General features: G+C 43.0%; 1 protein-coding gene and 1 long non-coding RNA gene across 3 annotated transcripts; both read right to left on the bottom strand.

Moving 5' to 3' along the window:
• Nucleotides 1-8,502: 8,502 nt before the first annotated feature.
• On the bottom strand, nucleotides 8,503-13,029 carry LOC132394373 (uncharacterized). Of its 2 annotated transcripts, XR_009512294.1 has the most exons (3): nucleotides 12,916-13,029; nucleotides 8,909-12,637; nucleotides 8,503-8,630 (listed from the first exon to the last, which is right to left on the bottom strand). XR_009512294.1 is itself a non-coding variant. In XM_059970441.1 (2 exons), the coding sequence occupies exon 2, from the start codon at nucleotides 12,127-12,129 to the stop codon at nucleotides 9,232-9,234; it is 2,898 nt and encodes a 965-aa protein (XP_059826424.1). In that variant the 5' UTR covers nucleotides 12,130-12,637; nucleotides 12,916-13,029; the 3' UTR covers nucleotides 8,650-9,231. The 2 variants fall into 2 exon arrangements, 1 of the variants encoding a protein (XP_059826424.1); XM_059970441.1 differs by lacking the exon at nucleotides 8,503-8,630 and having other exon boundaries at nucleotides 8,650-12,637.
• Nucleotides 13,030-16,376: 3,347 nt separating this feature from the next.
• LOC132394372 (uncharacterized) lies at nucleotides 16,377-17,178 on the bottom strand. Its single transcript, XR_009512293.1, has 2 exons — nucleotides 16,923-17,178; nucleotides 16,377-16,644 (listed from the first exon to the last, which is right to left on the bottom strand). It is a non-coding gene; the product is annotated as an uncharacterized LOC132394372 (long non-coding RNA).
• Nucleotides 17,179-24,658: the final 7,480 nt, after the last annotated feature.

Genomic DNA, 24,658 nt, shown 5'->3' with positions numbered 1-24,658 from the left:
GTCACTGGTACTGGACAAAATATACCCCAGGGTACTGTGGGAGGCAAGGGAGGAGATTGCTGATCCTCTGACAATGATCTTTGCATCATCATTGGGGACAGAAGAGGTTCTGGAGGATTGCAGATGTTGTTCCATTATTCAAGAAAGGCAATAGATATAGTCCAGGAAATTGTAGACCAGTGAGTCTTAATTCAGTGGTTGGCGAGTTGGTGGAGAAGATCCTGAGAGGCAGGATTTATGAACATTTGGAGAGGTATATTATGATTAGGAATAATCAGCATGGCTTTGTCAAAGGCAGGTCATGCCTTACAAGCCTGACTGAATTTTTTGAGGATGTGACTAAACACATTGATGAAGGTAGAGCAGTAGATGTAGTGTATATGGATTTCAGCAAGGCATTTGACAATATACCCCATGCAAGGCTTATTGAGAAAATAAGGAGGCATGGGATCCAAGGGCTTTGTGGATCCAAAACTGGCTTGCCCACAGAAGGCAAAGAGTGGTTGTAGACAGGTCATATTCTGCATGGAGATTGGTCACCAGTGGTGTGCCTCAGGGATCTGTTCTGGGACCCCTACTCTTCATGATTTTTATAAATGACCTGGATGAAGAAGTGGAGGAATGGGTGAGTAAGTTTGTTGATGACACAAAGGTTGGAGGTGTTGTGAATAGTGTGGAGGGCTGTCCAAGGTTACAGAGGGACATTGATAGGATGCAAAAATGGGCTGTGAAGTGGCAGATGGAGTTCAACCCAGATAAGTGTGAAGTGGTTCATTCTGGTAGGTCAAATATGTTGGCAGAATATAGTATTAATGGTAAGACTCTTGGCACTGTGGAGGATCAGAGGGATCTTGGGATCCAAGTCCACAGGACGCTCTAAGCTGCTGCGCAGGTTGACTCTGTGGATAAGAAAGCACATGGTGCATTGGTTTTCATCAATCGTGGGATTGAGTTTAGGAGCGGAGAGGTAATGTTGCAGCTATATAGGACCCTGGTCAGACCTCACTTGGAGTACTGTGCTCCGTTCTGGTTGCCTCACTACAGGAAGGATGTGGAAACCATAGAAAGGGTGCAGAGGAGATTAGCAAGGATGCTGCCTGGATTAGGGAGCATCTCTTATGAGAATAGGTTGAATGAACTCGTCCTTTTATCCTTGGAGTGACGGAGGATGAGTGGTGACCTGATAGAGGTGTATAAGATTATGAGAGGCATAGATTTAGTGGATAGTCAGAGGTTTTTTCCCAGGGCTGAAATGACTAGCACAAGAGGGCTGTTTTAAGCTGCTTAGAAGTAGGTAAGATTTTTATGCTGAGTGTAGTGAGTGCGTGGAATGGGCTGCCGGTGACAGTGGTGGAGGAGGATACGATAGGGTCTTTTAAGAGACTCCTGGACAGGTAAATGGAGCTCAGAAAAATAGAGGGCTATGGGTAACCCTAGGTAATTGCTCAGGTAAAGGCACGTTTGGCACAGCTTTGTGGGCCGAAGGGCCTGTTTTGTGCTGTAGGTTTTCTATGTTTCTATGTTTCTACCCCCAAGATCCATCTGTTCATCTATTCTCTGAAGTGTCCTGTCACTTCTTGTAATCTTTCATCATGATTTGACTTCACAAAATGCATCACCTCATGTTTGTTCAGATTATTCTCCATTTTCTGTTTTCCCGCCCAAAATTTCCAATTGAACAACATCCTGTAGATCACAGAATGTAAATAAAACAGAACAGTACAGCACTGGATCGGCCCAGCAGCGCAAGATGAGGCACCAATCTTTGACAGCCTTCTTCACTATGAACAACTGCATTAATTTAATGCAAAGTTGCTAATCAGACCACCTACATTTTCATCCCACAGAAATTCCAGGTCTGATCCTTTTGGTAGATCTCTAGTATTAGATCTCCAGTCATAAAAGCATTTCGTTATCCTCTGTTTTCAGTGACCAAGTCAATTTTGAATCCATTCTTTCCCACTGTCAATCCCATGTGACAATGATCTGCAGCATTCTATCTTGAGGGACCTTGTCAAATGCTTTAATAAAGTTCATGTGAATAAGATTCTGAATCATGTTTAATTTCACTGGCATATGTCATGAAATATGTTATTTTGTGGAAGTAGCACATATATTGCAATATATAATTTTACATTTTAAAAACCATAAATTGCAATAAAAATATATAACTATATACAATGAGTATATATAAAATTAATACAGTAATTAGTGCTAAAAGAGACCAAAAAAAGAAAAGAAATCATGAGGTAGTGTTCATGGGTTCATTGTCCATTCAGAAATCTGATTTCATTTTTAAAATCTTTTTTATTAATTATTATTGAAGATCATCAAAAAATACATTAAAGCAATCAAGTCAATATGTCATTATGTACAATGCAGAATTAAATTAGCAAATAACTGATTAACAAAGCTAAGCAATATATTAATAATAAGAAGAAAATTAAAGTATTAAGTATATTTTTTTGAAGAAAAAAAAAAGAACCCCTACTAACTAAGAGGAAAAAAAACCTACTAACTAAAAAAACCCCCCAAAAAACCCCCCAAAAAAACCCCATTTGGAGCACAACCCCAGAGCTATACATCACACAAGCTTCCATAGAAGAAAAACATCGATCTGCCAACTCAAATCCATTTAAACAAAAATCAGAAGGAAACCATATTAATTAACTCAAATCAGAAGATAGAAGTGGGCAAATGAACCCCAACTTTTCTCAAAATCAAATCGAAGATCAAAAGTCCGACTTCTGATTTTCTCCAAACTAAGACAGCATCACCTGAGAGAACCATTGTATCAGAGTAGGAGCAGAAGCATCTTTCCATTTCAACAAAATAGCCCTTCTGGTCAATAATGTAACAAATGCAATTACATGTTGGTGTGATAGAGAAATACCATGAATATATTGAAGGAGTATACCAAACAAAGCTGTCAATTTATTAGGTTGTAAATTAATTTTTAAAACTTTAGACATTATAGAGAAAATAGATTTCCAAAAATGTTTCAATACAGAACACGACCAAAACATGTATGTCAATGTTGTTGTTTCACTATCTATCTCACTGACTATCAACATTAGGAAACATTTTAGACAGTCTCTCCTTTGTCAAATAGTAATGATGTACAATTTTAAATTGAATTAAAGAGTGATTGGCACAGATCGAAGAAGAGTTAGCCGACTTCAAAATCTGCAACCAACCTTCTGTTATGAAGGTCACAGAAATCTGTTGGTAGAGGGGAGGAAGCTGTTCCAAAAGCATTGAGGGCGTGACATCGGGCTGCTCTACCTCCTCCTTGATGGTAGCAGTGAGAAAAGGACATGTCCGGGGAGATAGGCTTTCTTAATGATGGATGCAGCCTTTCTGAGGCATCAGCTTTTGAACATGTCCTGGATGTTGGGGAGGCTAGTGCCCATGATGGAGCTGGTTGAATTTCCAGATTTCTGCAGCACTTTTTTTCCAATCCTGCACATGGTCCTTCCATACCAGACGGCGATGTGCCAAGTTAGGATGCTCTCCACAGAGCATCTGAGGAAATTTGCGAGTGTCTATGATGACATACTGCAACTCCTCAAACTCCAAATGAAATACAGCCATTGCCGTGCCTTCTTTATAATTGCATCAATTGCACCCACTGTAGATCTCCAGAAATGTTGATGCCCTTTCTACTGCTAATTCCTCCATGATGACTGATGTGTTTTCACTGAACTTACTCTTTCTGAAGAATGCAATCATTTCTTGAAGTCCACAATCAATCAATTGGACAACATCCCTTATCAAGTATCTTCATCTCTTTCTCAAAACCTCAAACAAACTTGTGTGATTTAGGGCCTCCTCTGAATGAAGATTTGCAGACACTAGAGTTTGCAGATGGTAGAATCTGAAACAAAAAAAATACAATCTGCTGGAGGAACTCAATGAGTAACACAGCATCTATGGAGAGAAATTGTCAAATTTTCAGAAAGATCTGACACATAGAGGAAAGAAAGCCAGTATAAGGAGGTGAGGGGAAGGGGTGGAACAAAAGCTGACAGGTGATATATGGATCCAAGTGAGGAGAGGCGATAGGCAGATAGAGGATGGAAGAGTGAAAATAGTGTCCAAGATTGGGAAGTGATGGGGCCACTAATAGATAGATAGATAGATAGATACTTTATTCATCCCCAAAGGGAAATTCAACATTTTTCCAGTGTCCCATACACTTATTGTAGCAAAACTAATTACATACAGTATTTAAGTCAGTATAAATATGATATGCATCTAAAATCACCCTCCCAAAAAGCATTAATAAATAGCTTTTAAAAAGTTCTTAAATAGTTTACTAAAGTGCATTGAGTGGTAACTTAAGCTCAGTCCTAACCCCGGCACTTTAACATGTCTTGCCCCTGGTGGTTGAATTGTAGAGCCGAATGGCGTTGGGGAGTAATGATCTCTTCATCCTGTCTGAGGAGCATTGCATTGACAGCAACCTGCCGCTGAAGCTGCTTCTCTGTCTCTGGATGGTGCTGTGCAGAGGATGTTCAGGGTTTTCCATGATTGACCGTAGCCTACTCAGCGACCCCGCTCTGCCACCGATGTCATACTCTCCAGTTCTGTACCCACAACAGAGCCCGCCTTCCTTACCAGCTTATTAAGACGTGAGGCGTCCCTCTTCTTAATGCTGCCTCCCCAGCACGCCACCACAAAGCAGAGGGCGCTCTCCTCAACTGACCGATAGAACATCTTCAGCATCTCACTACAAACATTGAATGACGTCAGCCTTCTGAGGAAGTACAGTCGACTCTGTGCTTCCCTGCACAGGGCATCTGTGTTGGCAATCCAGTCTAGCTTCTCGTCTAACTGCACTCCCAGATACTTGTATGTCTTAACCTGCTCCACACATTCTCCATTAATGATCACTGGCTCCATATGAGGCCTAGGTCTCCTAAAGTCCACCACCATCTCCTTGGTCTTGGTGATATTGAGACGCAGGTAGTTTGAGTTGCACCATATCACAAAGTCCTGTATCAGTTTCCTATACTCTTCCTCCTGACCATTCCTGACACACCCCACTATGGCCGTGTCATCAGCGAACTTCTGCACATGGCAGGACTCCGAGTTATATTGGAAGTCTGATGTGTACAGGGTGATCAGGACCGGAGAGAGCACGATCCCCTGCGGCGCTCCTGTGCTGCTGACTACCGTGTCAGACCTACAGTCTCCCAACCGCACATACTGAGGTCTGTCTGTCAAGTAGTCCGTAATCCAAGCCACCATGTGTGAGTCTGCTCCCATCTCCATTAGCTTGTGCCTTAAGATCCTGGGCTGGATGGTGTTAAAGGCACTAGAGAAGTCCAGGAATGTAATCCTCACAGCACCACTGACCCTGTCCAGGTGAGAGAGGGATTTGTGCAGCAAATACATGATAGCATCCTCCACTCCCACCTTCTCCTGATATGCAAACTGAAGAGGATCCCGGGCGTGCCTGGTTTGTGGCCTCAGATTCTGTATTATTAGCCACTCCATGGTCTTCATCACGTGCGATGTCAAAGCAACAGGTCTGAAGTCATTCATCTCCCTTGGTTGTGGTTTCTTCGGTATTGGGACAATACAGGATGTTTTCCACTGTCTGGGTACCCTTCTCTGCTCCAGGCTCATGTTGAAGATGCGCTGAAGGGGTTCTCCCAGCTCAGACGCACAAGCCCTCAGTAATCGTGGGGATACTCCATCCGGTCCAGCCGCCTTGCTGGTACAGATCTTCCTCAGTTGACCTTCCACCTGTGCAGCCGTAATCTTGGGCATGGGTAAGGTCTCCTGTGAGTGGCTATTTTCCTGTAAGGGAAGTGAGAGGGAGGATGAGTAGAGAGACAAGCCTGGTGTGGAGTTCTGCGGTGAGGATGAAATTGTGCTATCGAACCTATTGAAGAAGTTATTCAGCTGGTTCGCTTTCTCCACATCTCCACTTATGTTTGCCCCCCGCTTTGCACCGCATCCGGTGATGATCTTCATCCCATCCCACACCTCCTTCATGCTTTTGTTCTGCAGCTTTTGTTCTAGCTTCCTCCTATACTGCTCCTTTGCCCCCCTGATCTGTACTCTGAGTTCCTTCTGAACTCTTTTAAGCTCCAACTGATCGCCATCTTTAAAGGCCCTCTTCTTCTGGTTTAGGAGGCCTTTGATGTGGCTAGTGATCCAGGGCTTATTATTGGGATAGCAGCGAACAGTTCTAACAGGAACAACGGCGTCCACGCAAAAGTTAATATAGTCTATTCTTTTCCAAATGTGAATGATTCCCACCCCTAAGATTCATTTCCTACCATTGATGTATGGCTCAATATTCTGTACTTTCCCGACTTCTTTTCCTTGTTGTCCTTCTTAAACAAATGAATAGCATCATATGTTTTTAAAATCTGTTACTGTTATCCTGGTATCAAAGGGTTATATTTTTCATGAATATTGGTGCTCAAAGATCTAGATGTCAGTAAACAAGGAACATATTGTAGTGTTTGTAGATATCTTTTGAGTAGATGCTTAAGGCAGTAGCTCTCATAATACTGTACCATAAAGCACAGAAAGAGGACCTTTGGCCATTGAGTTTGTACTGATCATCAGCCACCCATTTGCACTAATCCTACATTCATCCATTTTTTTTCATTTTCTCCAGATTGGATTCTACCACTAATCTGCACTCCAGGGCAATTAACCTAACAACTCACATATCTTTGGGATGAAGGGGGAAACCAGAGCATCTAAAACAAACCCACAAGGCCACAGGGAGAATAGGCAAACTCTACAGTCAGAGTGCCAGAGTTAGGATTGAACCCTTGGTCTCTGGCACCGTGATCCAGCAACAGCACCAGATGCATCACTGTGCCATCTCAAGGCTCAATTTAAGCTGCCCTAAAAATAGCCCAAAGTAGAGAAAAACTTAGTTCTTACTTATTGAAAATAGTTTCTTTATTTTCAAAACTTTTACTCAGATGCACTCATGTCTCCTTCCTATCACCTGTATGGCTTACTCAATTAAATAGCAGTTTTTGGGAACATACCATGGGATGCAAATTGGTATTTAAAGGACCCCAATATCAGTATGTAGGTACATCAAGTAAAAGAGATGTTGTCCTTTCTGTCAAGGGAGTATAAACATTTAGTTTTCGTATAATAGCAGAGACTTTAGGTGAGCCTACAACTGGAGCACTGCATACAGCTTTGATCTCCATCTTTAAGAAAGAAGAATACTTGTGTTAGAGGTAATTCATTTATTCGTTATGTGCCGTATCATATGTCACAGGTGCTCATGGTCTTTTCATAACTATGATTGTTCTCGGCAAATTTTTCTACAGAAGTGCTTTGCCATTGCTTTCTTCAGGGGCAGAGTCTTTACAAGACGGGTGACCGCAGCCATTATCAATGCTCTTTAGAGATTGTCCGCCTCGCATTATTGTTTGCATGAAAAGCCACTATCTGCTAATACTACCACCCACCACCTGCTCCCATGGCTTCACGTGCCCCTGATTGGGGGTGGGGAAGGGTTTGTTAAGCAGGTGCAACACCTTGCCCAAAGGTGACCTGCTGGCTAGTGGAGGGAAGGAGCTCCTTTGAAAGAGACGTATCTCCATACTGACACCAAGTTGATGTAAGACTGAGCAGGTTTACGAGGTTGATTCCAGACATGAAAGGGATATTGGAGGAAAGATTAAACAGATTGCTTCTGGATTTTGCAGAATGAGAATTGATCTCATTGAGGCCTTGGTATATTAGATGCTGAGATGTCTTCTCTGGTGAAAGACCCTAAAACTGGGACTTTATCTGCCCTCAGAACACTGAGATGAGGAAGAGCATCTGCTCTGAGATATATGAACCTTCAGAATTCTCTACCCAGGTAAACTGAAACATTTAGAATTCAAATCAGATTTATAATTACCTGCGTATGTCATGAAATTTGTTGCTTGGTGGCAGCTGAATAGTGTAAGACATAAAAAATACTATACGTTATAAAATTAAATAAATAGTGTGAAAGAGGAATAGTGAGGTCGTGTTCATGGGTTTATGCACCATTCAGAAATCTGATGGCAAAGGGGAAGAAGCCTCTACTAAAATGTAGAGTGTGATTCTTTACACTTCTATACCTCATAGGAATGATTCTTTTTAAACATCTGTGGAATTGAATGTTATGGGATCTAGGCAGGAAAGTAGAATTTAGGACAATGCAGGAGATGCTGACAGACTACATACTGCTCAGTTCATGACTTCTTATAATCAACACCAAAAATATCAATCTCTTTTATTTTCAAATGGTCTGCTTATTTTTCTTTTTGTAATATGCTTTAACTTTTATATGTACATGTCGCCAACTGAAATGTTGCCTCATAACACAAGAGGTGAAATGATGCACACTCTTGCTCATCTTGGCTAATTCTGCCATTTTCTGTTTTGTTTCACCTAGAGGTAATACCCTTTCAGCCTGATGAGGCACACCGACCACCTATTTAACACTAGCCTAATCACAGATAATTTACAATGACTGTCACGTTCTCCTTCGGGTGTAACGAAACGCCGAATTTAACGTCCGGATAAACCACAGTTAATAAGAACCAGATCGCAGTAAGATTAACCATTTACTGTTCACTCTTCACATTAACATATGGTGAAAACTGTTGATAAAACAATACAAGATTGATACAGTATTTGTTCCTTCCTTAATATCACATTTCAAGTGTAAATACTTGCAAAGGTGACTATAACTACATTACACTAAGGTGCAGTATACAGGGAGAGTTTACCTGCTCCATTGACTACTTTAAATACACTTCCATGCAAACTATCCGCGACTCTTTAACTAACGAAAGCATAAACATTATCTACCGACGTTACCTCTAACAGGATCACTATTAACATCTTAGTTCAATATATCGATTATCTATTAACTTACAGCGTTGCTCTCACTGTGATTTCTCATGCCTGCAAACTGCTTGTGCTCAGGTGAGCCTCGTGGAAAGCCCCCACCCTCGCGCTAATTTCAAACCGGTGTTTTCCCACAAGACGCGGCGAAACCGGATGTGACGTCATCGCATGCCGATATATTTTACATGCAATGAATACACTTTAAACACTTATAATTCTAACTAGAAAATACTATTGAATGAATCACTAAGCGAAAATATTATAAACTAAATAACTGTCGTAAAGACAGCACACTCCCCGCTTGACCTTCGTAAGGTCACAATGAGCAGAGTACAAAACTTAGTCTCTTAATCAGTCATTGGGTAGAAGTAGAATAACTTCTGTAACTGGCCTTTGGTAAATTTTCACATCGCCTTGGTCGGTAGTCTTCAATTCGATCTTCCTGACATGTCCATCCTCGATAGGGAATGTAACAGTGATTCTGGCCATTGGCCAGCTGTTGCGGGTGGCTTGCTTGTCCCTGAGCAGGACTAAGTTTCCAACTTGAAGATTCCTGCGGGGTTCTGTCCACTTTTGTCTCTGTTGCAACAAAGGTAGATATTTTTGTCTCCAGCGAGACCAAAACTGATTTGCCAGAGCCTGGACTTGTCTCCATTGCTTTGTGTACAAATCCTTGTCTGAGAAGTCTCCTGGTGGAGGAGGTGCTCCTGCCTTCTGCGTAAGGAGCGTTGATGGCGAAAGTATAAAGGGGTTTTCTGGGTCGGAAGACACAGGTAGGAATGATTGTGCGTTTATAATGGCTGTGACCTCTGCCATTAGGGTGCACAGTACCTCGTGGGCCAATCGGGTGCGTTGCTGTATCTCAGGTTCCCTTTTTCGGGTTTTCCGTAAGGACGTGAACCGTTTGACTGCCTGCTCTTTGTTATCTGGTGAGCGCTGGCGTGGTTCTCTGATTGGCAATGGGGCAACCCCATTATTTGCTTCATCTCTGAAGACCTTGGTGTCTTTGATTTTTAAAGAAATGGTATCTTGAGCTGATTGTGCAAGTTTGTTGTCATACTTCGTTAGAGCGAAGACTGACTGGCCCAGCGACTCGTCGCTTGCCTCGCGCTTGTTAACGCCTTGTTGTGCTTCCTTGATGCACGGGACACTCGGGCAGGGTTGAAAGATTGAATGGCGGCCACTCTCTAGCACATTGGTCTTGAGTGTGTTAACCATCGGTTGGTGTACGTCACCGAGACACACCTCTCCTATCACCACCCAGCCCAGATCCAGACGTTGCGCGAAGGGGGCGTTGAGTGGTCCATTGATCTGCTGCCTAACCTTGTGTACCTGGATAACATCTCTTCCTAATAGCAGGAGTATTTCCGCTTTCGGATCCAGTTCTGGGATGTGTTTGGCGATGTGGTGGAGATGCGGCTGGTGTAGCACCGCACTTGGTGTCGGGATCCCAGCGCGGTTATTCATGATTTCATTGCACTCTAAGAGCGGAGGGAGACAGATGACGACTTTACCATCCAGGGACTCGATCTGGATGCCTTCTGCCTTCCTTCCTTGGGTTTTCATGTTGCCTGAGCAAGTTTTGAGGTAGTATGGGAACCGCTCGCTCTCAATGTTGAACAATTTAAAGAACTCTGGACTGACTAGTGAACGATTGCTCTGATCGTCCAGAATCACATAGGCTTTGATGGCCTTGTCTTTGGCTCCTTTAGGGTACACCTTAGTGAGGCAGATCTTGGAACAAGAACGACTTGACTGAGCTTGACCGCAAACTTCTGTACAGTTCGTGCTGACAGCTATTGACCTAGAGTGAGCCTCTCCCTCCCCGCCGTCCTGTTGTGGGGGTGAAGGAGCGCTCTCGGTTTGTGGTGACAGGTCGGGATGCATGGCCTCGACGTGATCTGGGCTGCCACATTCCGGACACTTCACGGCGATCGTACACTCTCTGGCGAGGTGAGAGGTCGAGGAACAGCATCTAAAACATATTCTTTTCTCCTTGAGAAGAGCCGTCCTCTCTTCAAGGGGTTTTTCCCTAAACATTCTGCATGCTTTCAGGGGGTGAGGTTTGTTATGCAATGGACAATACTTGCCAGGGTCGTTGTTAGTCGTAAGGGCTTCGGTCTTGAGCACTGACACGGGTTTATCAATGTTGAAAACATTCGAAACGGATCTGCCTGGCTTGGTGTAAATCGAACTGCTTCCTGGACCTACAAGGCTAGGGTCGTTTCGCCTCTTCGCCTCCTTGCACACAAACCTAGTGAGGAGCTCAAAGGGAGGAAATCGACCATCGTGGTCTTCCTTGTACTCTGAGGCAACAGTCAGCCACTTGTCCTGCAGCCCAAATGGAAGTTTGTCCACAATTGGTCTAATCCCGGATGGAGTATCTAGGAATACTAAACCAGCTGAATAGCCATCTTCTTTGGCGCCTCGGATCTCCATGAGTAAATCTCCGAATTCTCTTAACTTAAAGTGATCTTTGGCTGACACCTTAGGAAAGTTTTCCAGACGTCGATATAGCGCCCCTTCAATAATGTCGGGGGACCCATATCTCTCCCAAAGTCTCTCCCACGCTTCGCTTAAGGCTAGCTCAGGTTTGTTGATGTACACTGAACGCATGCGTCTCACCTGGTCGCGTGATTCTTTCCCCAGCCATTTCGCCATAAGGTCCAACCTTTGGGTTGCACTGAGCTGGACCCCGTCAATCACGTTGGTGAATGTGGAGAGCCAAGCACGGTAATTTTCGGGTTTATCGTCAAACTGGTACAGTCCCGAAGTGACGAGATCCCGTCGTGCTAAATACTGCAGCGTGGGATCGGCTGCAAGCGGCATGCGGGCTGGAGAAGTGCGTTGGCGCCCATATGACTGAGAACGCACGTTTCTCATGGAATTTGCCATCCTGGATTCAACCTCCGCGTCTCTTCGCATCGAACTTTGTAACTTTGGTGTCAAAGTATATCGGTTGTCAGCTCTTTCATTCTTGACTTCATCGCGGGGCCGCGAGGGTAAATTCTCTTCCTCGTAGCTGGGGAAGTTATCGAATAGGTATGGAGAGGGGAGACGAGCCTGCCTGTCTGCTTGATATTGTACATAGTCGCTCGTGCGTTCCAGTCTGGTCCTTTCCAAAGCAGAGCTTGTTTCGGTCAGATCACGCGACCCTTCAGCTTCTTCTATGTACTCTGCTTCCACCCTGGCAGCTTCTCCTTCTCCTTCTAGCTGCAGCACATGCAACTCTGTCGATATTTTTGTCATTTCCAACTGGGTTTCGGCTTCTCTGCCAGCCTCTTCTTTTTGTCTGGCGGCCCTTTCTTTCTGGATTTCGGCTTCTCTGGGGCCAGTTTCATTTTCAAAACTGCTTCTTGTCTGGCGTAATGCAGTCGCACCTTGGCGGCTTCTGCCTTGGCTCTTGCCTGTGCGGACTTACTTGATGTCGTTCTACTGCCCTTGTCGCTGGGCGCCATCGACTTGATCCCGGATCGAGCTGACATTGCAGCACTTGGAACACCTGATAACGCCCGGGTGGGCTTACTTGATGTCGGTTTACTGCCCTTGTCGCTGGGCGGCGTCGACTTGATGCTGGATTGAGCTGACATTGCAGCACTTGAAACACCTGATAATGCCGCTTTTTCACTGTCACGTTCTCCTTCGGGTGTAACGAAACGCCGAATTTAACGTCCGGATAAACCACAGTTAATAAGAACCAGATCGCAGTAAGATTAACCATTTACTGTTCACTCTTCACATTAACATATGGTGAAAACTGTTGATAAAACAATACAAGATTGATACAGTATTTGTTCCTTCCTTAATATCACATTTCAAGTGTAAATACTTGCAAAGGTGACTATAACTACATTACACTAAGGTGCAGTATACAGGGAGAGTTTACCTGCTCCATTGACTACTTTAAATACACTTCCATGCAAACTATCCGCGACTCTTTAACTAACGAAAGCATAAACATTATCTACCGACGTTACCTCTAACAGGATCACTATTAACATCTTAGTTCAATATATCGATTATCTATTAACTTACAGCGTTGCTCTCACTGTGATTTCTCATGCCTGCAAACTGCTTGTGCTCAGGTGAGCCTCGTGGAAAGCCCCCACCCTCGCGCTAATTTCAAACCGGTGTTTTCCCACAAGACGCGGCGAAACCGGATGTGACGTCATCGCATGCCGATATATTTTACATGCAATGAATACACTTTAAACACTTATAATTCTAACTAGAAAATACTATTGAATGAATCACTAAGCGAAAATATTATAAACTAAATAACTGTCGTAAAGACAGCACACTCCCCGCTTGACCTTCGTAAGGTCACAATGAGCAGAGTACAAAACTTAGTCTCTTAATCAGTCATTGGGTAGAAGTAGAATAACTTCTGTAACTGGCCTTTGGTAAATTTTCACATCGCCTTGGTCGGTAGTCTTCAATTCGATCTTCCTGACATGTCCATCCTCGATAGGGAATGTAACAGTGATTCTGGCCATTGGCCAGCTGTTGCGGGTGGCTTGCTTGTCCCTGAGCAGGACTAAGTTTCCAACTTGAAGATTCCTGCGGGGTTCTGTCCACTTTTGTCTCTGTTGCAACAAAGGTAGATATTTTTGTCTCCAGCGAGACCAAAACTGATTTGCCAGAGCCTGGACTTGTCTCCATTGCTTTGTGTACAAATCCTTGTCTGAGAAGTCTCCTGGTGGAGGAGGTGCTCCTGCCTTCTGCGTAAGGAGCGTTGATGGCGAAAGTATAAAGGGGTTTTCTGGGTCGGAAGACACAGGTAGGAATGATTGTGCGTTTATAATGGCTGTGACCTCTGCCATTAGGGTGCACAGTACCTCGTGGGCCAATCGGGTGCGTTGCTGTATCTCAGGTTCCCTTTTTCGGGTTTTCCGTAAGGACGTGAACCGTTTGACTGCCTGCTCTTTGTTATCTGGTGAGCGCTGGCGTGGTTCTCTGATTGGCAATGGGGCAACCCCATTATTTGCTTCATCTCTGAAGACCTTGGTGTCTTTGATTTTTAAAGAAATGGTATCTTGAGCTGATTGTGCAAGTTTGTTGTCATACTTCGTTAGAGCGAAGACTGACTGGCCCAGCGACTCGTCGCTTGCCTCGCGCTTGTTAACGCCTTGTTGTGCTTCCTTGATGCACGGGACACTCGGGCAGGGTTGAAAGATTGAATGGCGGCCACTCTCTAGCACATTGGTCTTGAGTGTGTTAACCATCGGTTGGTGTACGTCACCGAGACACACCTCTCCTATCACCACCCAGCCCAGATCCAGACGTTGCGCGAAGGGGGCGTTGAGTGGTCCATTGATCTGCTGCCTAACCTTGTGTACCTGGATAACATCTCTTCCTAATAGCAGGAGTATTTCCGCTTTCGGATCCAGTTCTGGGATGTGTTTGGCGATGTGGTGGAGATGCGGCTGGTGTAGCACCGCACTTGGTGTCGGGATCCCAGCGCGGTTATTCATGATTTCATTGCACTCTAAGAGCGGAGGGAGACAGATGACGACTTTACCATCCAGGGACTCGATCTGGATGCCTTCTGCCTTCCTTCCTTGGGTTTTCATGTTGCCTGAGCAAGTTTTGAGGTAGTATGGGAACCGCTCGCTCTCAATGTTGAACAATTTAAAGAACTCTGGACTGACTAGTGAACGATTGCTCTGATCGTCCAGAATCACATAGGCTTTGATGGCCTTGTCTTTGGCTCCTTTAGGGTACACCTTAGTGAGGCAGATCTTGGAACAAGAACGACTTGACTGAGCTTGACCGCAAACTTCTGTACAGTTCGTGCTGACAGCTATTGACCTAGAGTGAGCCTCTCCCTCCCCGCCGTCCTGTTGTGGGGGTGAAGGAGCGCTCTCGGTTTGTGGTGACAGGTCGGGATGCATGGCCTCGACGTGATCTGGGCTGCCACATTCCGGACACTTCACGGCGATCGTACACTCTCTGGCGAGGTGAGAGGTCGAGGAACAGCATCTAAAACATATTCTTTTCTCCTTGAGAAGAGCCGTCCTCTCTTCAAGGGGTTTTTCCCTAAACATTCTGCATGCTTTCAGGGGGTGAGGTTTGTTATGCAATGGACAATACTTGCCAGGGTCGTTGTTAGTCGTAAGGGCTTCGGTCTTGAGCACTGACACGGGTTTATCAATGTTGAAAACATTCGAAACGGATCTGCCTGGCTTGGTGTAAATCGAACTGCTTCCTGGACCTACAAGGCTAGGGTCGTTTCGCCTCTTCGCCTCCTTGCACACAAACCTAGTGAGGAGCTCAAAGGGAGGAAATCGACCATCGTGGTCTTCCTTGTACTCTGAGGCAACAGTCAGCCACTTGTCCTGCAGCCCAAATGGAAGTTTGTCCACAATTGGTCTAATCCCGGATGGAGTATCTAGGAATACTAAACCAGCTGAATAGCCATCTTCTTTGGCGCCTCGGATCTCCATGAGTAAATCTCCGAATTCTCTTAACTTAAAGTGATCTTTGGCTGACACCTTAGGAAAGTTTTCCAGACGTCGATATAGCGCCCCTTCAATAATGTCGGGGGACCCATATCTCTCCCAAAGTCTCTCCCACGCTTCGCTTAAGGCTAGCTCAGGTTTGTTGATGTACACTGAACGCATGCGTCTCACCTGGTCGCGTGATTCTTTCCCCAGCCATTTCGCCATAAGGTCCAACCTTTGGGTTGCACTGAGCTGGACCCCGTCAATCACGTTGGTGAATGTGGAGAGCCAAGCACGGTAATTTTCGGGTTTATCGTCAAACTGGTACAGTCCCGAAGTGACGAGATCCCGTCGTGCTAAATACTGCAGCGTGGGATCGGCTGCAAGCGGCATGCGGGCTGGAGAAGTGCGTTGGCGCCCATATGACTGAGAACGCACGTTTCTCATGGAATTTGCCATCCTGGATTCAACCTCCGCGTCTCTTCGCATCGAACTTTGTAACTTTGGTGTCAAAGTATATCGGTTGTCAGCTCTTTCATTCTTGACTTCATCGCGGGGCCGCGAGGGTAAATTCTCTTCCTCGTAGCTGGGGAAGTTATCGAATAGGTATGGAGAGGGGAGACGAGCCTGCCTGTCTGCTTGATATTGTACATAGTCGCTCGTGCGTTCCAGTCTGGTCCTTTCCAAAGCAGAGCTTGTTTCGGTCAGATCACGCGACCCTTCAGCTTCTTCTATGTACTCTGCTTCCACCCTGGCAGCTTCTCCTTCTCCTTCTAGCTGCAGCACATGCAACTCTGTCGATATTTTTGTCATTTCCAACTGGGTTTCGGCTTCTCTGCCAGCCTCTTCTTTTTGTCTGGCGGCCCTTTCTTTCTGGATTTCGGCTTCTCTGGGGCCAGTTTCATTTTCAAAACTGCTTCTTGTCTGGCGTAATGCAGTCGCACCTTGGCGGCTTCTGCCTTGGCTCTTGCCTGTGCGGACTTACTTGATGTCGTTCTACTGCCCTTGTCGCTGGGCGCCATCGACTTGATCCCGGATCGAGCTGACATTGCAGCACTTGGAACACCTGATAACGCCCGGGTGGGCTTACTTGATGTCGGTTTACTGCCCTTGTCGCTGGGCGGCGTCGACTTGATGCTGGATTGAGCTGACATTGCAGCACTTGAAACACCTGATAATGCCGCTTTTTCACTGTCACGTTCTCCTTCGGGTGTAACGAAACGCCGAATTTAACGTCCGGATAAACCACAGTTAATAAGAACCAGATCGCAGTAAGATTAACCATTTACTGTTCACTCTTCACATTAACATATGGTGAAAACTGTTGATAAAACAATACAAGATTGATACAGTATTTGTTCCTTCCTTAATATCACATTTCAAGTGTAAATACTTGCAAAGGTGACTATAACTACATTACACTAAGGTGCAGTATACAGGGAGAGTTTACCTGCTCCATTGACTACTTTAAATACACTTCCATGCAAACTATCCGCGACTCTTTAACTAACGAAAGCATAAACATTATCTACCGACGTTACCTCTAACAGGATCACTATTAACATCTTAGTTCAATATATCGATTATCTATTAACTTACAGCGTTGCTCTCACTGTGATTTCTCATGCCTGCAAACTGCTTGTGCTCAGGTGAGCCTCGTGGAAAGCCCCCACCCTCGCGCTAATTTCAAACCGGTGTTTTCCCACAAGACGCGGCGAAACCGGATGTGACGTCATCGCATGCCGATATATTTTACATGCAATGAATACACTTTAAACACTTATAATTCTAACTAGAAAATACTATTGAATGAATCACTAAGCGAAAATATTATAAACTAAATAACTGTCGTAAAGACAGCACAATGACCAATTAACTATTAGCCAGTTAATGTTTGGAAAGTGGTATGAAACCAGAGCACAAGGTTTCATAGGTGTCATGTTTGTTCTTAATAAAGACAAATTTTCATGGGTTGAAAATGCTAGAACTCTCCTTTTACAGTTTTTCTGAATGGTTTCAGCTCAATCGCATTTTACTCTGGACCTTCCAGCCCACCAAGTACATGTGAGTGTCCTGTTCACAAATATCACTTCCAGTTCCGGGTGCACGATTCATATTGCAAACTGGGAACTTAAGTTCTTCATTATATACAGACATAATGACACATCTTCCCACAAGGTATTTACATTGCTCAATTGTAATGAGCAAATAAAGTCCCTTATTCACTCAGTTACTCTCAATCCATTTCTATGGTGGTTTAATGATCCCTTCTCGACTGCTATTTGTTTCAACAGATGCCTTGCTTTCACTTGTTGCACTAATACCAATGTCTTATTGAGAACTTTGAACTATGTGTTCATTTCTTTCACATCCTTCTGTCAGGATACTTTCTGTCCATCTCTCTTTTTGTTCTTGCTATTTGATGATAATTTGCTCAACGCGCCTCATAATGGAGCCCTGAATTACATCCATGTGATCAGTGGGTCTTTGCATGAGTTCCAACTGATTCTGTCTCAAGTCACAGAGCCCCTTCTGTTGGTTGCATATCACAGTTATCAACTCCTCCTGTTGGTTTGTGTTGAATCGGTGCTGTTGCTCTGAACTTTGGGTCTGAGTGATCTCCCCACCTTCCTTTTTATTTTTCCTATTCAACTTCAGAGAGTATCATGGAGATATTTTTTGATTTTCAGTCTTTAACTGGAAGTTGATGAGATTTTGTTCCACCGTCGCATGATGAGGAAGCAAGAGTGCTACTCCTTCATCATGATCACTCCGTTCTGCACTAATATCCAGATTGTCATGCTGGTGTAGCAGGTGCAGATGCCTGTGAAAGGTGGAGTTCTTGAGCTTCTCTTGCATAACCTCTCTGTGTCTCTCATGGATGCTGTTACAAGGTTCTCAAGTTACATCAGGTAAGCACCTGAGCCCCTCAAATACATCTGCATAGTCTTTCTGCTCACTTTTGGTCTGTGAAGCCACTACAAAAACTCCCTCCATTTGAGGTTTTCACATGCATTCAGACCTAATATTGCCTGTGCTCCCTTGTCCACAATCAGTAATTGTGCCTTTGAATGCTGATCCTGGTGCTTGAAGGTCACTATACACCCTCCTTTTACTCAAATATTCTTTCCCGTATAGCCGGTCATTTTTAACTTCTCTGGGTAAATCTTGCCTTTTCCAGTCCTAAATCTTTTTCTCAGAGCAAGCTTTCTCTGAGAATATTAACTGTGATTCCAGAGACTCTTTTGTCTCTGACTAGTGAGTCTCTCAAGTCTTCCAACCCACAGGACTTACTCAGTGTGTGAAGTTCAGCTAAGTGTTGGTCAAAGCTAGCACCTTGTTTCTGGTTACAAAAGAACTTATATCTTTCAAACTTGACATTTTTACAAGGACAAAATACTCCTCAATGTCAAGGCTGTCCCATCAACATGAAAGCTGTTATAGATGTTCAAAGCATATTTGCCAATTACATGTAGAAAGCTTACCGCTAAATATATATTAAACCACTGTTTGAAGCATTTCCAATTACCAGCTAAATTGGCAGTAAACAGTATAGCTGTGGCAAGACTTAGATTACCCATTACAGAACTTTCAAGGCTTCTTTCATCTCAGTTTCTTCGTGAAGTTCGACGCAGCATACTTTCTTGCTAGCTAGCAGCTTCTCTGCGTCGGATCCTAGTGGTATTCATGTTGACTTCTGACTCGGTGTTATGTTTTTGTTCTTTATAAAGACAAACTAGTGTGGGTTAAAAAAAGCACTACAACTACTTTATTTACAGATTTACGGAATGCTTCAGGTCAACCACATTTCACTCTGGACCCGCCAAGCGCATGTGTGTCCCATTTGCCAACCTCACTTCCGGTTCCGGGTGAACTGCCCACATTGTACACTGAGAACTGAAGTTCTTAATTATGTACAGACATAATAACGCAATGGGCAGAATGTAGAAACTCCTTAGAGAGGTTGTTTGGAATTGAAATCTAAACTCTGGAACACCCCGAGCTGCAACAGCATTGTGCTATAAAGGATTAGAGGAATTCTGTAGCTAGCAGGACATCTTTAATTTATAATTTAATCTCATCTCATTTACAAGTGCTTCCTATTGTTTGTATTATGTTTTCATTTTGTAAACAACAGCCCAGACTAATTAAAAATATCTATTGATTATTTGCATTTTTTTCAATTTGAAACCTTTATTTTAACTGTTTCCACCATGTATTGTTATATACATCTACCATAATCATGTCATTTTCCCCTCAAAAGTACTTGGCTGTCTTTTTTCCATAACTAATCCTATCCCAATCACCTTCCCTATTCGGATAAAAGCATTCCCATTTGGTGTTGGTAATCTTTCATCACATTAGTGTTTTATGTACCTCCCTTCAACTCTGCACAAACTTTTTTGCCCTCCTCTCCCCCACCCCATCCCCACCAACCAGCCACCATTTTGTACTTAACGATACAATTAGCAGGATCACTTTCTCAAAAATTTATTCAGATTTCTATCTTGTTTTCTAGAAAATCTGTCAAAAGCATCAATCTTTTTTGCATTCTCTTTGCAATACTGTATAATTCCACTGTCTGACCCACACTACCAATTAACTTCATTCCCTTCCTCTAAACAAATTTATATGCAAGGTCTAATGATACATGTGGTGTGAATTCCCTTAGTCACATACCAAGAATACTAGCATTGTCGTCGAAGACCTAGTTTTGTTGAATTAATTCACAGACTAGACTTGCTTCTGCCCAGTTCCAAGATTCCTTTTACTGCTGTCTGTGTTCTGTGTGCTTATTCTATTGCTGTGTCTGCTTGATGAATTTTAAAATGAAGCCTTTTACCACTAGTAAATACTAATGTCCAGATGTGATTTCCCCTTCCACGTGAAGAAGTTATTATTATCTGTGGAAATGATTTATCACCTAACATGATTTAACAATAATTAAACTTCCTGTAACTTGCGATAATTCCATAAAAATGAAATTGATTTTTGGCACAAATGCATACTTTTTAGAAATAGCCAGCGGTGAGGAGACCAAATAATGTACATCCTTTCAAGTCTTAAAGTTTATATTTCCTTCCATCACTTTCTTGCCAGTTGACATTTGTTGAAATGGTTGAAACTATTTCTGCTTTTGGGGATGCAAATTTGCTCTCAGCATGCTTATGTTCAGTGGGCATTGAGGTGACATATAAAAATAACTTTGAAAGAAGATTTTCTAAGCAAGACTAAACTTGAGTGAAATCTTGTGTTACTTTCTTTAACAGAATAATGACACAACAAAATGGGAGCAAGAACAATTGGACCCTTAAGCCTGTTCTGTCATATAAAGTGGGTTAGATTGGGTTCTGGCACATGTGGTGGTCACTAAGTCAACCATTGGTATGACTTTTCTGATTGTTCCTTGCAAATGCAATCCACCTTCTCAAGAATGGTCCCAGTGTGGAGCAAGTACTCTGAAGACAGTCCTGGACTCGAAGGAAGAACAAATTTATTCAAATGGAAACTTAATGCACTCGGTCAATCCTCAGAGCAGAATCTGTTCAAATTTATCTTGGGTTTCTCAAATGTCTACAATTATACAGCAGGAGTACGTTTAAACTAACTTCAAACAATAATTTTAAAGCAACATTTCAATCAATATTCTTATGATAGTTAAAACAGAATCTATTCTGACATTTCCTCTGTCTGTTGTTTCTGAAGAATCTCTTGTGTGTTGGCAATATGTAGCCACGCACATTTGGCAATAAGACATTTGTGAACTATAAGAAGGTATTATCTGTTGCAGTGAATGGAAGTAAAATTCATTTTCTGAAGATTATCTTCTGATGTCAGAATCTGAATCACTTTTATTCTCATGGAATATGTTGTGTAGTTTGCTTCATGGCAGCTGTACAATGCAATACATAAAAATTACTATAAATTACAGGGAAAGATTGAATAAGTTAGTTCTTTATTCCCTTGAGCATAGACAGACAGACATACTTTATTGACCCCAAGGGAAATTGGGTAGGGAAATTGGGAATAGGACAATGAAGGGAGATTTGATAGGGGTATACAAAATCATGAAGTGTATAGATAGAATAAATGCAAGCAGCCTTTTGTCATTGAGGTTGGGTAAGACCAGAACTAGAGGTCAAGAGTTATGGGTGAAAGGTGAAATGTTTAAGGCCGACATGAGGGGGGAATTCCTCCACTAAGAAGGTAGTGAGATTGTGGAGCAAGCTGCCAGTGAAAATGGTGGATGTGGGTTTGATCTCAACATTTAAGAGAAATGTGGATGGGTAAATGGTTGGGAGAGTTATGGTGGTCAGTGGAACCCATGCATATTAATTGATGAGCAGAAGTACCTGTTTCCATGCTGTAGTATTTCTTGACTCTATAATTTACAAAATTAAATATAATAAATAATGCAAAAGAGGAATAGTGCATGGGTTCATGCACCATTCACATATCTGAGGGCAGAGGGACAGAAGCTGCTCCTAAAACATTGAGTGTGGGTCTTCAGTCTCCTGTGTCTCTTCCCTCTTTTAGTAATGAGACAAGGGTAGGGTTCGGATGGTGAAGGACCTTAATGACGATGCTACCTTTTTGAGGGAGTATGTTTTGAAGATGTCCTTGATGGATAGGATGGTTGTGTCCATGATGGAGCTGGCTAAATCTATAACCCTCTAGCAAACCAGTCTGAATGCTGTTCAGGGTACATGCTCAAACTCTTGTAAATATGCAGACTTTTATCTGCACATTTACAAGATAGTTTAAGATAGTAGATCTTGTACATTTACAAGATAGTAGACCCATTGGCATGCCTTCTTCATGATTGCATGTGTTGTGTTAAGATAACTTGTTATAGATTGGTGACAAGTCTTGCATTTACTTAAACATAACACACAAACTGCTAGCGGAACTCAGCAGGTCAGGTCCATTAAAAAGTTAACGGGAGGGGAAGGAGGATAGCTAGAAGTTGATAGCTGAAGCCATGTGGGTGGGGGAAGGGTATGAAGTAAGAAGCTGGAATGTGATAAGTGGAAAAGGAAAAGGGCTGGAAGAAAAAGAATCTGATGGGAGAGGAGAGTTGATGATGAGGTGTGGACAACCATTTTAACTCCTGTCCCTACTCCCATTCTAACGTATCGATCGATGGCCTCCTTTCTCTGGGTGGAGAAGCATCACTTCACATTCCATCTGGGTAGTTTCCAACCTGATTGCATGAACATCAATTTCTCCTTCCAGTGATTTTTTTTCTCCTCCTCCTCCTACCCTCTTTTTCTATTCCCCACTCTGGCCTCATGCCTCTTCTCATCTATCTTTCACTTCCTCCTGTGTCTCCACCTCCTTTCCTTTCTCAAATGGTCCCTTCACCTCTCCCATCAGATTCCTCCTTCTCCAGCCCTTTGCATTTCCCACTTATCACATCCCAGCTTCTTACTTCATCCCTCCTCCCCATCCACCTGATTTTACTTACCACCTTCTAGCTTCCTCTCCCCTTACCTTTTTATTCTGGCATCATCCCCCTTCCTTTCCAATGAAGTGTCTCGGCCCAAAACATTGACTGTCGATTCAGTTCCCTGAGCTGATGAATTGCTCCAGCCTTTTGTCTGTGTTGTTTTGGATTTCCAGCATCTGCAGAATGTTGTGTGTTTATACGTAAACAAACATGCAGGTTTCATCTGGATATTTACAAGATATGAGATTGATAATAGAAGTGAATAAGTGAAGAGAAATTTCTTTTTTTTCATACCGGTATACTCCTAATTGATACAATAAATAATCTTTTTGACCACATCATACTACTATCAAGTTCCTCAAAAGACCTTGGTTCATTTTGTTCCAGTGGAATTGTAAGCTCAGATAAACAAAACCGATATGACCAGTGGCAGGAATTGAAAGTAATATGACATAGCAGCATGAGTATTACACAACCAGAATGAGGCAGCAATCGGGCAAGAGCAGAGGAAAATACATGGTCTAACAAGAGGTAGAGAGAGTGAGAAAGGTAGTGACAAGCTCTAGAAAGTAGTAAAGAAAAGCACAAGATGCCAGGAAAAATATGGTGAGACGATAGCTGTACGTTGTTGCATTTCTCTTTGGCTTCTTCTATAATTTCCTTGTATGGATCCATTTGAAGCAGAAGATGTTTATTTGTTTCTATTTTATTGATTGTGACATACATTTATTCTCTATGTATCTTTATAAACAATACATAGGACTTGATACACTATTGTGTGAACCATTGCTATTAGTTGAGTGTTGGCTGCCTTCAAAAGTGGGCAATTGTTTGGTGGTTCAGTCCTTCCTCTTGTCCTAACTTCTACCCAGCTATGTCCACATTCAACTGATTACCCTACATAATTTTCACTACCTTCATTAAAATACTCACACCAGGTATACTTACCCTTAACCTCAACTTTCAGCATTCTTAAGTTTTGTCTGTAACTACTTGGTTAGCGCTTCTATATCCACCAACAACCACTCCCATCTCATGGTGTCTTCCCATGCAACCAAAGGCACATTTACTCCTGTCCTCTTAACTAAAGTTCAAATATTCAAAGAACATTTATTATTAAAGTATGTGTACTTTATACAACCTCGAAATTCATCACCTTATGGACAGCCACAGAAACGAAGAAGCCAAATAAGACCCATTAAAAGGACTGTACAACACCCACTGTGTGAGAAAAGAACAAATCATACACACAACAAAAAGAAAACAAGTAATAGTCAGAACTGAAGTTCACAAAGGTGAGCCCACAGTCACGAAGCTAGTTAATTGCTACAGCTGGTTCCGGAGACCCTTAGTTGCAGCGCAGAGATGAGTAAACCTCATGGAGCATCAAGCCAAACACCAGCCCTTCTCTCACCTCCAGCCCTGACACCCAAGCTTTTCAATTAGGCCCTGCATTTAAATGACCAAACATCAGTTCATTCTTCACTTGGTCCATACCTTGCCACTTGGATTTGGCCCCAAGTCCATTTCAGCAATGCTCAAACATTGGCTTATTTCTCATTCCTGGACCTGGGCCCTGCAGCCTTCATTCAGCCTGTACCCAACCTTTTCAATCTGTTCTGGCACTTAAGTTGGCCAAATATTGGCTCATTCCTTGCTCTAGAGACCTATTCCTTTCACAACAGCCAAGGGTCCAATCATTCTTTTATGTGAAGCAGCAATTCATTTGCACTGCCATTCTATTGTATCATGTTTGGTGTTAGTATGGTTTCCCCAACTTTGTGAAAACCAAATGCATATAGGATTGGCAGAACACCTTAATATAGTCCATAAAAGTATTCTTGAGCCTCCTGTTGACTACTATTTTTGACCTGTCCTCTTCGTT

The sequence above is a fragment of the Hypanus sabinus genome, chromosome 5 (assembly GCF_030144855.1).
Source record: "Hypanus sabinus isolate sHypSab1 chromosome 5, sHypSab1.hap1, whole genome shotgun sequence".
NCBI lineage: Eukaryota > Metazoa > Chordata > Chondrichthyes > Myliobatiformes > Dasyatidae > Hypanus > Hypanus sabinus.
The sequence above is the reverse complement of the archived record's forward strand: the minus strand, read 5'-3'. Positions and strand labels throughout refer to the sequence as shown.

Coding starts and splice junctions, on each gene's coding strand:
- LOC132394373 (XM_059970441.1), bottom strand. CDS start 12,129: ATGACAAAAATATCGACAGAGTTGCATGTGCTGCAGCTAGAAGGAGAA.